This window comes from Narcine bancroftii, chromosome 9, assembly GCF_036971445.1.
Source record: "Narcine bancroftii isolate sNarBan1 chromosome 9, sNarBan1.hap1, whole genome shotgun sequence".
Classification (NCBI taxonomy): Eukaryota; Metazoa; Chordata; class Chondrichthyes; order Torpediniformes; family Narcinidae; genus Narcine; species Narcine bancroftii.
In genome coordinates this window covers 71,699,938-71,717,858 of record NC_091477.1, presented here as the reverse complement: position 1 = coordinate 71,717,858, position 17,921 = coordinate 71,699,938, and the positions used below count along the sequence as shown (strand labels likewise).

The following is a 17,921-nucleotide window of genomic DNA, read 5'->3' as shown; positions in this document are numbered from 1 at the left end:
CCTGCAAAGATCACATGCTTTCCCAGGCCAGCTGTTGCTACTTTGCTGCATTTTTGAAAAAAAGCATTCTGCAAAAGTCCTGCAAATATTCTGTGTTTTAAAATGTATGTGTGCAAGGTGCTCTAGTAATTCCTCCCAAACCACCTCAAAATACTCTGTCACAGTATCACAAGGGTAAGTTCAGCTTCCACTTCTCTCTGTTAACCTGGAAGTAGTGTCTTAGGGGGAGAGGGCTGGAATTAGGACTAGATGTTGGGGGTGGGGGGGGGGAGGGGAGAGAGAAAGGGAAACAATTGGGAATAGGATACTTGACCTCTTATACCTGCCCTACCACTTGAATTTGATCATGGCTGACCTTGTGTGTCAGTTTCCCATGTTCCCTTGCCATTCCCTGTTTTTATTCTCTTTCTCCCCCCCCCGCCCCCAAATGTGTATCTGCATCCCAGTAATCTAGGCTGTGCAGTCCTTTGGGGCTGGAAATTTGAGTTTTTCCCCTCTCGGAGGGAATTTCCACCTGCCTCAGTGGAAGCAGTGAAATTTTGTACAGAGTAATTTTCTTGTGATTTTCAGTTTAAGTAAATCTCTTCAAGCAGGAGCAAATAAAGTGTGGCTGTTTTCTTTCTCTCTCTTTTATTTTTGCTGGGATTGAGTGCCAGGCACAATTATGCTTGTGTGTCTGGAATATGTCAGAGAGTCTCAGCATGTACGAAGTGAAAGGTAACTAACTTTATGGGCCTGAGTCCTTCCATTACAAAGGCCCAGAATGTTGGTTATCCTTTACTACTTATGGACGCTGTGTGACCTGCTGAGTTTCTTCGGCACACTTGTGTATTGGCAGGGTGGCTAAGTCACCTGACAGAACCTGTCCAATACTCTCCTTTCTTATCCTCTGAGTCCACACTAAATACCTTTTCTAATTCATTTGCATCATCTCCAGTTGGGCCAATATTTAAAACTGACCTTGAGTTTTAAACAAGATGGAACATCTTGCTCCTTCTTGAAAATGTGCTGTAAATTGAGTTGATAATGCTTGTGACTTAATTGGTTTCTGAATTTACCATCATCACTTCTATTGTATTTCAGGCTCCAGATATGAGCAGCTCTGAAGATTTTCCAAGTTTTGGTGCTCCAGTTGCTCCAAAGACTTCACCATGGGGACCGAAGAGATTCTGAGTTGGAAGAAGCTGTTTATTCTCTCTTCCTTTCCCCACACACCCCCCCCCCCGCCACCTCCCCAAAACTCCATACAGCTGGGCTTCCAAGGTGTGCTTCCCGATTAATTCCAATTCAGCAGCCCAGCAAGTAATTAGTATAGCCAAACTACTTCCTGTGTCACAAGTTTTCAAAAGAACACAAGCAGTATGATTATAGGTCATGCCCATGAGTTACACTTATATTTGTGTAACGGTGGCTCTTGGGCCCCATAGCATTCCATGTACCCCGACATGCACAACTTGAGCTGAAACTGCCTGTCGCTGACTTGTTTTGACATGATTCTCACACACAGTAGCCAAACTGCATCTCTGCATACAGTTGGCTCTGCAGTTTGTTTTGGAGTTGAACTAGCATTTGCAGGGGTTTGAGCAAAGACTGGGTGGGCTGTAGTCTCCTCTTTGCCTCTGGAGCCAGAATCTTTTCCTTACTTTTGCAGTTTTCCTTAGTGCAGTCATTTTAATCCTTCACTGCCCTGTTGCTTTGGAGCCTGGAGTCTATTGTTGCAGCTGTGCTTGGGATATGTCTGTAGTTTGAACTATTGTAGCACTCTGGCCTGATGGTAATAACCTGAATCTCAATTTGGCCAGGTTCAGCTCAATCTCGTGAACCCTCCTGTGCCATTGATAGACGATCATGGTCTCTTCGTGGCTTTCTCTCATCCGTGTGGTGGGGGGGTGGGGGGAGCCTATTATTCACATTGTTGTTTTGTCCAAAAATGTGGTAACTCACTAAACTCTTGAGCATAGTGAAAATAGAACTCTGGGGTCTGAAGCAGATAAGTGCTGGGGGGGTTAAAAACTATTGAAAACTAAGTTGCTCTGCCAGACTCAACTGATTTTCAAATGGCTCAAAGCTGGAGCAACAACTAAATGATCATGAAGGGTGAGTCCTCAGGCACCTTCCCTGGATTATCTCTGTAAGTTTCTCCTTCCAATGTAGATTTTTCTTTCTCTATCAAGAATTTGGTTCTGTGAACGAAACTAGAGTCAAATTAGAATAATGTTTTGCCTGCCTTCTGCTTAGTGTTTCTGTACAGTTTTCATGTATAGAAATGATGCTAAGTTATTAGTTCTGTGCTTGTGTGTAAATATTATACATAACTCATACACTGACTTTTGGGCCAGTCAGTGCAATTGTTCCAAAGAGCTTGTGGGGGGGGGTGGAAGGGAGGTGAAATGGTACAATCTCGTGGCAGAATGTACAAGATCTATCACTTGCCTTCGGATGCAATGATATTCGCGAATTGAGATAGGTTTCCTTGTGCAGGAGTTGAGCAGTTCTTTTGCCTCAACATCTTTTCCCTGCTCTCCCCCAACCCATCACCAAACACTGCAGGTTCGAGGCCAAACTTATCAGGTTGATAAATCATTGCTGTATATCAAATGTAGTTCCAAATAAACTGTGTACAGTCTGGTTAACGCCCATGCAGTTTGGTTAACTATCTTCCATGGCAGAATATCCAGGATTTGGCAGGGGAGGGAAGAGCAACCCATTGCCTGCACAAGAAATATTTCATAGCTGGGAGTTCTGCCCACCGTTAATGGTGATGCGAGGCCTTGTTACTTGAACATGGAGGGTGGGTATACATTTCATTTGGGCTTAGTTGCAGAGAAACTGAACTTGACAAAAACACTAAGGCATTAGAAGTTGGGTCATTAATACTAATTTCTTTCCCTGTCATACCTCACTTCACTGTGAAGGCTTTTTACATTGGCACTACAGTCCAAAGAGTTTAAGCTGCTTTGTTACAAGTCTGCTTCCAACTTGCTTGTTGACCTGAAGACAAACTACTTTGTTGAGCTTCTTGTTTGTAACTAGCTGGCTTGGAATATTGGTTTGCAATCCATAGAGTTTGGAGGGATTGTGTCCCCTTTAAGTTTCCTAATTTACTGGCAGTTGATTTAACTGTTTGAAAGTTGTCTAGTTTGTAAAACATTCCTATTCTAGTGCTGGGAAAATAATATTTGACCTCTGACTCTTGTACCATTTTGTTGTATCCTGGAGACGAGGCAACAAATGAATTGGTTTGGAGGTCCCCTCAACCTGATTTATCTCCTAGTCGTGATCCCTTTGCTGGTCCTTGAAACCCAAGGTTTAAACAAGATGACACTTCGATTCTTCAGCTGTGCAAATGCACATCTGAGATTTTTAAACTTTTGGATCTGGTTTTTTTTCTTAAATCCCATTAGGGTTGAAAGAAAACTCCTTTCTTTTTGAAATGTGCTAACCTTCTCAGGGCTTCTGCACAATTCCCTGGCACAAGCTGAAAACTATGGTGAAAGCTGCCTTTTTCCTAACGTGAAACTAAAATACTGGGGTACCATGTTCTTTAGCAGAGTACAGCTCAGCCAGTGATGTCAGTCTGGCAGCACAATATTGGATTCCGGGTACTTTCTAAGTCTATGTCGAAGCATCGGGTACAATGTCAACAGTTTTGTTTTGATTCACTTGTCCAACCATAATGTTCCGACACCCCATTTTTCTTTTCCTCTGTTGATCCCTGTCCTGTTGAGTTACAATGAAGGATTTGAGAAACGGGCCTGTTTTCACTACTCACTTGTTGAAGTCTTCCATGTTGATGCAATACAAAGAACAAGCAGTTTCCATGTAAGACCCATTGGCCTTAACTCTGAATGGAGATATGCAAATGTACAGGAGATATGGATGACACTGGAATTTTATAAATCCAAAATAAAAAAAATTGAATAACTCTTACTTGAGTATATTTTAATGTCTGAATTGCTTGGAACTGTAATTTTCCAGTTTAGTGAATTGGTTTATAAACCAACTGTTCTTGTGATGTACACTATTTTGACAACAAACCTTTTTGAATAGCAGTTGCTAAGCAGCAAAGAGAGTTGAACTGTTGTAATTGCAAGGAAAGATTTTTATTTTTGGAATGTAGGCGACAGTGGTTTTGATTGTTGGAGTCACTCTCATCCAATCAAGCAGACCTGTCCTTTTATAGATGGTAAGATTTATTTTCTTTTTCCCAGTTCAAATGAGGGGTCAAGAAACTGAAATGTTAAATTTCTCATTCCACAAACATTGCCTGACTCTTGCATTTGTTTTTGCTTTATTTCAAGTTTCCAGTTGTGCTGGTTTATTTTTTGCTAAATTACAACCTTGGTGAGTCTTGCCTGGAAAACTGCACAGCTTCGGTCTCTTGTCTTAAGTTTTGGAGGGAATCAAAAAGATCCATGAGGATGGTGCCAAGGATTGTGGGTTTACAGAGGTAGATTGGGTCTGTTTGCTAGAATTGGAAAATGAGAGATGTTCATTTGAAACTTAGAAAAAAAAATCTTGACAGGCTTTTTCTCCTGAGGGCTGAGGGGTTAATGGAGGTGTGGGTATATAAAAATAAGTAGCATAGATCAGGTGAATGATCACAGTTCTTTTTGCAAGCAAATGGAACCATCTCAGATGGACAGCATGGTTAGCAGTATCAAGCCAGGCCAAAGAGGTCCATTTTAGTGCTAAGTAACTGTTTCCATTAAAGTGACGTTAAGTAGAATGAATTTGTGAGTGAATGGTCAGACAGCCTGAGGATTTGGGATCAAGCTGTAATTCGTGCCCACCAGGGCATCAATTCCAGAACTCCCTGTTGACGATCTGGAGCCCTTGTTCCCACGCACCCCATCTGCTTGTTCATTTTAAACATTTCATTGAAACAATTCTAGTGGGCCATTAACAGAAGAGCATCCAAAAGGTTGGAAAATCTGTGGCTTATTTGAAGTCCTAAGAATACTGGATAACTATTTCACTGCAACTGGAAACCAAGCTTTCTGATTGAATCACATTGGTCTGCATTCATTTGTGCTCATCCTTGAAGGCAAGGGGATACTTGTTTTAATTAGTGATTCCCAACCTTTTTCTTTCCACTCACACACCACTTTAAATAATCCCTGTGCCATAGGTGCTCTGTGATTAGTAAGGGATTGCTTAAGGTGGTATATGGGTGGAAAGTTTGAAAACCACTGTTTTAATTGTACCTAATTGACTTGTTATGTGCACCGTTTCATAACTCCATGACAATTGTTCTCAAGCAAAATATTTCAGTAACAATTGGGTCTAGAGCAGTGATTCTCAACCTTCCCTTCCCACTCACATCCCACCTTAAGCAATCCCTTACTAATCACAGAGCACCAATGGCATAGGAATTAAAGTGATATGTGAGTGGAAAGAAAAGGTTGAGAACCACTGTTTCAAATGCATTTCCTTGGATCTCACCTTTTCTTGAGAATCAAGAGAAAATTTAAAAAATAATATATTTGTATAGGAAGGAAATTCTGCACTAGAAATATAAAATTGTCTTTCAACTATGAACTTGCAATTGTATTCTGGTTTTGATGTCCCCATTGAGAGGTGATAGTTTTGCTTGGGCTAATGTTGAGCATGGATTTGGGAATGGCACCACACACCTGGACCACTGCAATGTGGAATAGAGGTTTTGTCATTGCACAGCTTCAAGTCTGGGTCCTCAGTTATTCCATCAAAGCTAATGAACATTTCCACTGATTTATAACTAAATGATTTCCACTGATTTATAACTAAATGATTCTTAAATTACTAATTCAACAGCATTCTTTACATCTCATGCTGAAACAGACTGTAGCTGCAACCTGCAGCTGTTACAATGAAGTCTATCTTGAGGTTTAATGTCAAGGTTAGATCTTGCTGCAGGATTTTTACTTGTTCATGGATTTTGCTTTGTACCTTAAGCATGATAAATAGTTTTATATTGTAGGAATAATGTTCTAGTATGGGAATGACCTTGTGTGTACACTACCTGGGCGTTCCAACGACGCGTAGAATGGAAATCTACAGAACTAGTCCTTTGGCCCACAGTGTTGTGCTGACCTAATACTGTAATCAATAACTGCCAAGAATTCCATGACTGCATAATCTTCCATTTTCCTTAGTTCCACGTACCTTTCAAACGTTCTCCTAAAATCCTATTGTTCCTGCCTCCACCACCATTGCCAGCAGCACATTCCATGCACCACCCCTCTGTGTGGGGCTGGGGGGGGGAACCAGCATCAGGAGTATTTGGAACCCTCTCTGCTGCATGTGAAATCCCAGCTCATCTGCCCTTTGCTGGGTCTCAGGAAACTTTTCTGATTAGAATTGTGTTTAGCCAAGTGTGCAGCAGTCGCAGGGCAAGCAGGGAAAGCCTGTGGTGATAGGACACATTGATGTATGTTTCACATTAATTCTGCTGTTAATTTATGAGAAGCTTGAAAGAAATCACCAAGTTCCTCCTATGGGTTTTGTTCAGAGGCAAAATGACTATGAAGCTGTTTCAATTGCCAAGCGTGTTTATAAGGAGAATCGTACAGCATGGAAAAGGTGGTGTCTCTGCCCAACTCACCCACACGGACCAAGTTGAACAAATCCCATCTGAGATTTTGGGCAGGGAGTGAATTTGAAATATTCTTTCAACAATTGCTTATCAGTTCATCCAGTCTAGTGACTCACTGAGGTTATGACTTCAAATTTCCTATTTATCCTGCTTGAGAACTGATGATTTACCCTGTAAAATGCCCTGCACAGCTGTACAGGTAGGGTAACTTGCTTAAAGCCCTGTTGAGCACACTGATTCAAATTATGAAATTGTGCTGTATTTCTGACTACAAGGAATGTGACTGGGATCTTCTGGGAGCTGACATGTACCTGGGTGGTAGCTGAAGTGTCACGAGTTCTGGTGGGTGGCCAGCACTGTAACGAGAGCCAACAAGGTTGGAGTTATATGGGTTAGAGTAAGGAGACAGCAGTTGGTGAGGTAAATGAGAATGGTAACAGAAAAATAGATGTGTGGGAACAGCAGACTTGCTGGATGTAAGCAGCTGCCCACACTGTATTGGGAAGATGGTGCTGATCCTTAAGAGTTATGGAGAGGATTTAGAGCACAAGGTGAGAGGAGGATGAATTACTAATCAGGGGCATCTCCTTGTGAACCAAATGGAGTTGCTCTACCACACAATCCTCCAATTGTTTGGCCTTTGTGCTGAAGGGTCAGTCTGTGCGCTGTTTTATGCCAATCCCCTCAACACAGCAGAGTCCACACCTATTATTTTGAGCCCTGTATTGATTGTTATTCTCAGATACCACCAATCACCCACACACTGTGGGCAATTAACCTAACATCTCTCGCATCTTTGGGGTGTGGGAAGGAACTGGAATACCCAGGGAAACCCTCCTCATAGAAACCGTGCAAACCCACAAAGACCGCTCCAGAACATTGAACCTGGGTTTTGTATTGTGCCAGTGGCCCTACTTGCTGTGCTGCCTACAAATAAATAGTACAAATGAATCCTGAAGTGTCCAGGGCCCTGGACAGTGAGAAAGGGAGACTGTTAGAATTATAGCTTCTGTCTTTGCACAGCAGAGCCTTCTGGAGAAGGATGTTGGTGATGATGTAGTTCTGCCCAAATGTTGAGGGAGAAGATGTGTTTGGCAGTAAAAATATACTGAAAATATCAGATGACCTTCTTTCTAATTCTTCCACCTTCTGACCTGCATGTTTTCCTTTCTCTTCAACGATAGTCCCCCTCTAGTGTCAAATCCCTTCACCTTCCTCTGAAAGTCCCTGCACTTCCAGTGGTATTCCAATCCTAAACACCACTTCCCTTCTCCAACAGCACTCCAAAGAAGTAATTCCCTCTTATCCAATCCTCTTCTACCCCCATTAATTTGCAGTTCCTGCAATAGAAATTGCAATGCCTGACTTTTACCTCCCCATGTCCAATTTTTTTTTTTATCCCATAAAGCAGCAGCATTATTCTGCAGGACAACTTTAACCCCCCCCCCCCACCCGCATCCCTTCTTGCATACTCTGAACCATTAAAATTGTGTTCTCCAATGCTGAAGCGCCTGAAATCCTTGATTTTTTTCTCTCCACAGTCCTCATGTTGCAGTACTTTTGTTTCTTGATTTAGATCTGCAACATTCTAGTTTTGAATGGGATGAGGAAGCAACATGGGGCCTAAAGCAGTTTCTCTTCTTGGATGGGAGGAAACTCCTGGGCGCTGGTAGGCCTGCATTCTTGTGGTCTTGGGCTGGGAAATCCAACTTGTTGCAAAAGAGCCTGAAAAACATAGAAAACAGTCAGATCATGCAAACAGAAGTGTCTGAGCATGTGCCTGTCGTATGTGGAGCTATTTGATGGTGACATGAGCTTATTTGTCTGAACATTGTCTAAATCACCCTTTCCTCTGATCCCCTTGGGATTCTACACAAAGTTTATGGGCCCCCTTCCCTGTGAAGCAGCAAAGCTTATTTCCTCTCTTCCATTCTTATTTCCTCCTGACGACATCAAAAATGTCAGTGTGTGGTCCCCAGAGGTCCTGTAAGGACCCTATTGAGAACGGCTGGTCAAAATCTATGTGCATATTGCTCTGAAAGCCAAATACTCAGTCAATCCCAGATGATGCCTACCATCCTCTAAGCTTCACTTACACTGGATCTTACAGGCGAACCACTCTAGCAGATGTATCTTTGCCCAATCTCCCAATATTGCAGCTACGAAAGAACTCAGAATTTAAAAATTCTACACTTTCATTACTGCCCATCTTATTTTTGTTATGCCATTTGTAATATAAATCAGGAAAGCCCTCCTGTAAATGACACGTTCATGTTGGCTCTAGTCAAGCTGTTGCCTCACAGAACCAAGATCTCAGTTCAATTGTGAACTGAGGGTGTAGGAATTCCTCCAATGTATTTCATGTATTTACTATACATGGTATAGTAAATAAAAAGCAGTCCAAGTGAATCATGAAATGTCCAGGGCCCTGGATGGTGGGAGACCACAGTAGGTCACAGAGTGATGTCCTTTCTTGCTTATTTTTCTTGTGGCCTGTTCTCCCCACACAGGGTAATTTACAGTGGCCAGCAACTCTGCTGCCCACATCTTTGGTGGAAGGAAACTGAAGCATTTGGGGGGAGGGGAGGGGAAACTTGCGTGGTCACAGGAGAACAAACAGATTGAGCACTGAGCCCTGGTTGCTGCAGCTGCTCTGCTAAGGTGGTGAATCCCTGGAATTCCCCAAGACTGTGTTTTGCAGGCTGGATTACTGGAGGTTTTTGGAGAGGAGTTAGATTTTTTTTGGGAAGATCTGGGAGCTAAGGGCCATGGGGAAACTGGTGAAGGAGAGCTAAAAGTTTGGAGCCAAACTCCAAAGTTTGATGAAATGGAATGGTGAAATGCGTTCGAAGTGGCTGGCTCCTGTTCCTCTCTTGCATTGCCAAAAAAGGGAGAGGTCAGTGCGTTTTAAAAAGTGGGCAACAGATTCTGGCTTCGATGTGAAGTTATCATGTGCACAAGTACAATGTACAGATGCACTGAAATTCTTTCTGCATCACAGGAGACTTGTACGTAATGGAGAGAGGGAGAGTTCTTGTGTGAACATGAGAGTGTGCTCCAGAGTGGCAGATGAAAAACTTGATTTAAGATGGGATACCGAACTCTTAATTTGAAAGAGAAGAATCCCTGGTTGAAGGGGGAGTGCTTCCTGCTTCAACAAGAGACCCTGGGTTGAAGGAAAGGGAGATTTCTGAGCAGTTTCCCTGCTCAGAGTGGAAGCTTGATGCTTAACATTCTTATCAATGGCTTTTAAGTAAACTACAACCAGAAGATATTTTCAATTGTGCTTAGTGTTTTTTTTAAGTTAAAAGGATATCTGGGGAAACTTCAAGTTTGAGAGGGCCATCTCCCAGTTTGTGGTGGAAGAAATTTTGAAGAAAAGGGGCTGCATGGGTAATGTTGAGGTTAGTGCAATGCTGTTACAACTAGGGTTTGAATCCAGTGCTATCTGTAAGGACTTTGTATGTTCTCTCTGTCTGTTTCCTCTAAGTGCTCTGGTTTCATCCCATCCTTCCAAAATGTACGGGGAGAAAGTACAAACTCCTTACAGACTGGGATTCTAGTCCCGATTGCTGACGCTGTAAAGGCATTGCGCTAACCGCTACAGCAACAATGCTTCCTAATTGGACAGCATGGGCTCGGGGACTGAATAGATCTATGATGGTGATGTATGTTTAAGTTCAAATTATTAAAAAAAAACCCTGTTGGGTGCAATTGGTTCCATCAAAAACCCATTGGCAGGAGCAGGGAGCTCATCCTCTCTTCCATTTTAAGTGGGCATTTTATTTACACACCTGCACTGTTTGGCTCTCCACAGTGGATTTAGAGGGTCAGGCAGAAAGTCAACTTATTGGTAGTGCAAAAAGCTACAAGGAAAGTTAAGTATACAAAAGAGAGAAAAGTAAACAAACTGTGCATAAAAATAATTCAGTAATAAATAAATGTGCAAGATAAGAGTAATTAAATAAGTTTGAATTTGTTGTTGAGGAGTCTGATGGTGGAGGGGTAGCAACTGTTCCTGAACTGGTGGTGTGAGTCTTGTGGCACCTAGACCTTTTTCCTGATGGCAGCAGTGAGAACAGCATGTCCTGGTGATGTGGATCCTTTGTAATTGCCGCTGCTGTTCTCTGACAACAGCATTCCATGTAAATTTTTAAGGGTTGGGGGAGTTTTGCCTGTGATGTCCTGGACGGTGTCCACTAATTTTTGCAGGGTTTTACTCTGGGCTATTGGTGCCTCCATACCAGGCCATGATTCAGCCAGTCAACACTTTCCACTCCATATCGTTAGAAGTTTGCCAAGGTTTCCGGTGTTGCACAGAACCGCCACAAACTCCTGAGGAAGCAAAGGTACTGATGTGCTTTCTTCATTATTACATAAGTGCGTTGGGTCGAGGAAAGATCCTCTTGATTATAATGACTCCCAGGAATTTAAATGTGCTTCCCCTCTCCACCTCTAATTCCCCCCCAATAATCATTGGATCTTGCACCTCTGGTTTTACCTTCCTGAAGTCCACAATCGGCTCCTTGGTTTTGGTGACATTGAGCGTGAGATTGAAAATTTGGCTGAATAATGTACTAACAACAACCTCCCTCCCAAATGCTGACTCATCAATCCTTTTTATACAACCAACTACCACTGTATCGTCAGCAAATTTGTCGATGGTGGCATTGTACTGAGGTACATCTGAGGAGATTTTCTTACTAATCCTCACTGTGGTCCGGAGGTGAGGAAATCTAGAATCCAGTTACACTGAAATTTCTGATTGGTTTTGAGGGGATGATATAATTGGGTTGGGCTGAATGTTGTCCAATTGAGTAAATTTTAGGTTATGTGGCACCATGTGCCTGCAGGAGAGACTGATGCCATTGGAATTTGAAGGAATATGTAGGACAGACCTACAACCAGTAATGGGATTTATGGGATCAGATGGAGAATTATTCTCCAGTTGGTGGGATCTATGTGAAGATACAAACCTGCAAGGGGGGGAGGGGGAATTGGGTAGTGGTATGTGAATAATCTGGGATTCATTGACTTTGCATCGTAACACTGATATGAAGCCCATCGTTGAGGTCGTGTGAAGGATGATCTGCTGAATCCACCAAGGTGATCAGTGAATGGTTTCATTATGGAGACTTGGTACTCTGGGACTGATTCCAATCAGGGTTGGATCATCTCTAATGAGTTCATAAAGCACTAATATAGACTCTTTGGCCAACCACGTCCCTACCACGTTGTACCTCTAATTCTATTCAGCCTTGACTTTAAAAAAAAATATTTATCAAATTTTGTGAAAGTTTCTGCCTCCACCGCCCCTTCAAGCAGAGTTCCAAACTGGAAAAAATTCCCCTTCAGACCTGCTCTAAATCTTGTCTTCACCTCAAACCAATGCCCTCATTTCTTTGTAAATATTTCTCTATCCCTCAATTTTATACATGTCTCTCAGCCTCCTCCAGTCCAGGGAAAATGAGTCCAGCTTATCCAGTATAATTGAAATGCTCCAATAGAGGCAATGTCAGCATCCCCTCCAGTGAAAATACATCCTTCTTCTAGCATGGTGACAATGACACAGTTGGTGCTGATGGCACTCCTACCTAAAGTACAAGCTTCTTCCTCTTGTCCTCCCCAGAACAAACAGCAGCAGAGTTCCCCAGTCCTTGCCTTCCATTCCCCCAGTGTCGACATCCAGCACATCATCCTTTGCAGCTCTGAAGGGATCTTACCAACAGACGCTCCTTTCTCTCGCCCCCCTCCCCTTTCCTGTTCCATTCATTCTTCCCCTCTCTCCCTGACCTCCAGCACTTTCGCCTTCAACCAGTGGAGGTCAACCATGCATGTTTTATTTAAACTTCCTCCCCCACTGCCATCCATGGACCTAAACAACCCTTTCACAGGAACCTCCTCCAACCCCCATTCATTGTATTGACTGCTCATGCTGTGGCCTCTTCTACATCGTCAAAACCAAGAGTGGAACAGATGACTGTTTTGCTGGTGCCTTCTCTGTTTGCCTTGAGATTCTGGTTGTGTGCCAGTTCAGCTACACACACCACTCCCAATACCTGCTTGCCTTCACTGCCAGGGTGAGGCCAAACACAAACTACACAACACTCAATTTTCTGCCTGGGCAGTCTACCGTGATACGGCACAAACACCAAATTCTCCAACTCCAGGTAACCCACATCCTTTATACTTCCTTCCCAGTTTTACCAGTTCACTCAGTATCTCTGTCCCCTTTTTTATCTTGTTAGCTGGACTCGTCACATTCTCTCATTCCCCACCCCCCCATAATCCCCATCTGGTTTCATCTGCTCCTTGCCCATATATTTACACATCTGGAAGATTCTTCACCTTTCCTACCCCCCTTTCCCCCACCTATCACCTACCAGCCCATTTCACCCTCTGCACTCCATCCTGAGCAGTCTCAAACTGAAATCTATGCTCAACCTGCTGAGATCTTTGAGGATTTTCTTTGCTACTGCAAGGCACCCCAGTTCCTTGGTAGGATTACCTGGTTTTCAGTCAGGGCTTGCTTTGCCATGTACTGCTCCCTCTTCACCTTTATTTCCACTGATTCAGGCACATCTGGAACCATCAGGTCAATCATTCGTGCAATGAAGAACACCACATGCTGTAGGGAAGACCAGGGCAAGGGAATCAAAATAATGAGCTGTATCTTGTGCAGTAATTGAAGGATTCAGGTGCTGCTGAACCATTAAATACTCTTGATACCTCTCAATGGCACTGCTCAATACTATAAGCCCAACCTACACCATTTTAACTTGAGGGCAATGCCAGATTTCTGCATATTGATGCATACTCCCAGTTTTGATCGAACATTCATACATCGTCTCAAGACGTTTGCACACTGGTCCTCACCCCCACTAGTTGTACCATCCACTGAGCAAGTCTTCATTCCCATATCAGTTAACATCCTTCACTTCAAGTAATTATTTCATTCCCATATGAAAAGACGAACAAGTTCTCCTTTGAGAGTCAACTGCATTGATTTTCAAATTCTCATTGATGTATTTTGGCTGATTTTAAGTTTCAGTTTCCCAAATTAATTTTGCATCTGCCAACTACCTACATTTTTTAACATGAGCAACAATTGGGGTGAAATTTACTCTTCTCCCATTTAAGAAGATCATGGTTGATAGCAACATGGCAATATCCTCCACCTGTGATCTTTCAGCTGCATGTTTATCAAGAATCTGTCTACTATGCCAACATTCAAAGACCACTGCACTTGAGGAAGAGAATTCCAAAGACTCTGATCTGACAAAAAAAAATGGGCCTTTCTGTTTTAAGGGTGTGGGGGGAAAGGCCTTATTTTTACTCTAGATCCAAGAGGAACCATCTCCATATCAACCTTGAGGATTTTGTGTTTAAATCCCCTCTTTATATTTTCTGTCTCATGGAATGTTGTAATTTAATTTATACTTCTGTAGTTGGTGTTTCTTGCATATCTATGTGCAAGTAAGAATTTTGGTACATCAACCTTGTACTTGTGTGTATGACAATAAAAACATTCTCATTCCAGCAAATACAAGCTGAGACTGCTCAACATTTATACACAAGGAAACCATCCTTTTCCAGGTCAACCAAAAGTACTGATCATTTTTAAAAAAAATCATATACTCTAGCTCCCATCCCTTTCAGTTCAGAAGAGCTCATTTGCTTCCTGTCCTACAATCATTTCACTCAACATCGTGATACCCGAGGAACTGCAGATGCTAGAACCTGGATCAAATGACTATCTACTGGAGGAACTTGGTGGGCCGAGCAGCATCTGGGAGAGTGGTTGGTTGTGTTTCAGGTGGGCATCTGACCGATGTGTTGAAGGATAATGGGTTGAAACATTGCTGAGATGGGATAACCAGGATGGGAGCACTCAATGGGATAACCAGGTGAGGAATTCCAGTTTCTGGAATATAGGTCAAAACCTATATGTTGAAGGAACTCGGCCAGTCTCACAGCATCCATGGGAGATAAAGATGTATTACCCATATTTCAGGGCTGAGCTCTTCAAGGTACATGTGGGGGGTGAGGGGGGAGAGATGAGATTGGGAAGGTGAGGTTTACAGACCTATAGGAAAATGTATTAATTGGATATGACAAGAATTGAGTTTGGCTTTGTGATAGGATACAAAGAAGAGAGAGAGAGACAGGGGAAGAATATGGATGGGAGGGGGATTCTAATGGAAACTGGATGCCCACTGGTTGGAGGGTGTCCAGTTGTAAGATGTGCTGCTCCTCCAATTTGCGGGTGCTCTCAGTCTGGCAGAGCATGAGGCCTTGGACAGACATGTCAGCAAGGGAAAGGGGTGGGGAATTGAAATGCAGTATAGAGAGCCAAGGTGCTCAACAAAGCAATATCTCAGTATTCATGCAGCCTCTTGGGTGTAGAGGAGATTGGCAGGGACCACTCCCTTGTCCTCTCCTCCTTCCCCACCTACCCGTGACCAGAGTAGATGCTCCACTTGCACCCACACCTTCTTCCTCACCACCATTTGGGGGTACTTAACAGTCCTTCCAAGTGAAGCAATGGGGGTCATCTACTGCATCCGGTGTGCCTGTTGTGGTTTCCTCCCCATCAGAGAGTTTAGATGCAGACTGGGTGATTGCTTTGTTGAGCACCTCGGCTCTGTCTGCCACAATAGTGTGGATTTCTCAGAGGCTACCCATTTCAATTCTCCATCCTATTCCCTTGCTGTCATGTTTGTCCAAGGTCTCGTACACTCCCAGATGGAGACCACCCACAAATTAGAGGAACACAAAATCTTCAGTTGGGTACCCCGATGGATGGCATTAACACTGACTTTTGTATCCACTAGGAAACCTACCCACCTCACTTTCTCCCCTGTCTCTAGCTATCTCTTTTCTCTTTGACTCCTTTCACAGAGCCAAAGTGAACCCTTACCTTTCCTCTTGTCATACCCAATTACATTTTGTTTGTTCTGTCTTCCTCCCCCTTTCTGCAGTCCCTGACTTTTTCACTTGTACTTTGAAGGGCTCAGGCCGGAAACGTCAATAATACATCTTCACCTCCTCTGGACACTGTGGGACCTCCCAAGTTCCTCCAGCATTTGTTTCGACTACAATCACAGCTCTGCAGACTTTTGTGTTTCACGCTGGAATGATTGTGTCAGAAACATTAAGTCAGCAATATTTACTCATTGAATTGGTTGAATCAGGACTGTTGCACAGAGGGTCAGGCATGTCACTCATTGGGATAGTTGGCTCTAGAAACATGCTGGGAGTGCCACCAATTTGGAATGATGCATCAGGATGAGAATGCCCTTCACCATGACTGTTCTGTCAGGGATGTGTCTGGGATGATCAGATTGTGAGGGTAGCTTTATGATTGGATTCTGAATTTGGCTCACAGATGATTGCATGGTAATATTCCTCACTGGCAATGCTGGAATTGTGCTATTCACTGAAGTGAACAGTTTGGATGAGTGGTTTAAAAAATCATGGAAATGAGGTCTGGGAATACGCTGGGTGGTTGGGGGTGTTTGCGTGGTCTATTGTGATTTTTTTTAATGAAGTTTTCATTTCTAATTGCAGAACGAACATGCTGATGTATCTCCAAAGTTAATGTTCTAGGGTTAGTGTTAGCCCATCAGTAGCGGGAATCGTGAATGTGGAACCAGAAACAACATCAAAAGCAAGTGAATCCTTGAAGTCAACTAAAATGTTCACGAGTGAAATCAATGGATTTTGGTTATTGGGTTGGATGCGCAGGGAGTAACATTGTATAAATGGAGCTGAGATACAGGATAAAGTCAGCTTGTGGGAGAAGATGGCTCATATTTGTTCCTTATGAGTGACCATTACCATAAAATTAAGATGTATCTCACATACACATTCAGGGAGTTGTTGGTTACGTTCTGATCTACTTGGTTGTCCTTTGATTGCCCTCTACTGGTGCCATGTGGTAATGTTACTTGCCGACTAAGACTTTCTCACAGAGGGACTGCATTCAAAGACGCAGGCTGGTTGCTGAAGGCAGAATTTGGCGCACTTGCCATGGTCACGACATTGAGTTGGAACGTCCAGGCTGTGGGTGAGACCACACCTGTAATGTTGTGTAGTTCTGGTTACTTGGCTATAGAAAAGATTCACGAGTATGTTACCATGGATAGCGGGCTTGATTAGAAGGAATAGGCTGGGACTTTTCCCTGGAGCATGAAGCTTGCATACTTTTGCCTTCAGCTCCAACTGTTGATTGCAACAGTATGTCAAATTATTTACTTTTTTAATTGGAGTATCTCCCAACTTTGACTTTCATAGCAATGATAAGTGATAGTTGTCAACCCTGGTTTGACTTGAACTACACTGAAACCTCGTTAGAACGCAATTCGTTAATCCACAGATAATGCAGGTGTCTGTGGACCCCAAACATTGATTTTAGGATGTCAGGCTAACAGTGACTAACAGCCACAAACTCAAAAATGGACTTTCATGACTCATTTACAAGATGTGTTTGTTAATATGTGGAGTTTAAAGGTCTTATTATAGGGTTTGAGTCACAGTATTCTGTTTTCCTGCTTCCTGAATCACGACACGTGCATCTGTTCCGCGACTCGGCTGTAACGCATAATGAAATCTTGGACCCCAACTACCGCATTCTAATGAGGTTTTACTATATTTCCTCTTGATCTGTGAAACCTTAAATAATAGTTTCCATTTTGTTCAGTACTACTGTGGTCGACAGAGCCCTCTCCTAATAAGCTCCTCCCTCTAAACAGAACCGAGAGAGGGTAGTTCTTGTCTTCCCCTTTCACTCCACATGCCTCTGGAGTCAATGCATCATCCTGTCATTTCCACAAGCTGCAATCTGTCCCTCACCACCCCTTTCTGCCTCCTGTGGGGATCACTAGTTCAATGCTACCTTGTGTGCTCATTCCCCACCTCATCTCTCCATGACCCCTAGTACTTTCCCCTACGACTACATTAGTCTCTGCACCTTCCCCAGCTTGATAACCTCTTTTCTGTAGCACAGAGACCAAAACTGAACACAATACTCCAACTAGGGGCTCACTACAATATGACCCCCCAACATCTGTACTTGATGCGAGTTCCTCGAGCAGGTTGTATTCCTCCAGATTTGCAGACTTGCATGTGTCTCTAGTCATTCAATGGGATGTAGTGGAAGGAGATGTACATAGTACTTGTCTTCCTCCAATTTTATTGGCAAAATGCAGCACAGTTTAAGTCCTTTCCACGCGATCCTGAACTCAAGAAAATGCCCTTGGTCTGGATGTGATGACTCTTGAATTGCTAAGGTGCATCATTTCATGACTGCAAGCCCTCACACAGTGACAGCAGCATATTTATG

At 43.1% G+C, this 17,921-nt stretch overlaps 2 protein-coding genes across 2 annotated transcripts in view; one reads left to right on the top strand and one right to left on the bottom strand.

The window, feature by feature from the left end:
• The window catches only part of hdlbpa (high density lipoprotein binding protein a), a 37,984-nt gene extending 34,054 nt beyond the window's left edge, over nucleotides 1-3,930 (top strand). The window contains exon 20 of the mRNA XM_069899076.1: nucleotides 1,084-3,930. Within this exon, the coding sequence (XP_069755177.1) occupies nucleotides 1,084-1,173 (90 nt within the window). The 3' untranslated portion in view covers nucleotides 1,174-3,930. The remainder of the gene's footprint in view (nucleotides 1-1,083) is intronic.
• Nucleotides 3,931-8,039: 4,109 nt separating this feature from the next.
• The window catches only part of LOC138742271 (anoctamin-7-like), an 88,895-nt gene continuing 79,013 nt past the window's right edge, over nucleotides 8,040-17,921 (bottom strand). Inside the window, exons 23-24 of the mRNA XM_069896417.1 lie at nucleotides 13,086-13,205; nucleotides 8,040-8,302 (exon numbers count right to left, since the gene is read on the bottom strand). Coding sequence (XP_069752518.1) covers nucleotides 8,201-8,302; nucleotides 13,086-13,205 — 222 coding nt within the window. The 3' untranslated portion in view covers nucleotides 8,040-8,200. The remainder of the gene's footprint in view (nucleotides 8,303-13,085; nucleotides 13,206-17,921) is intronic.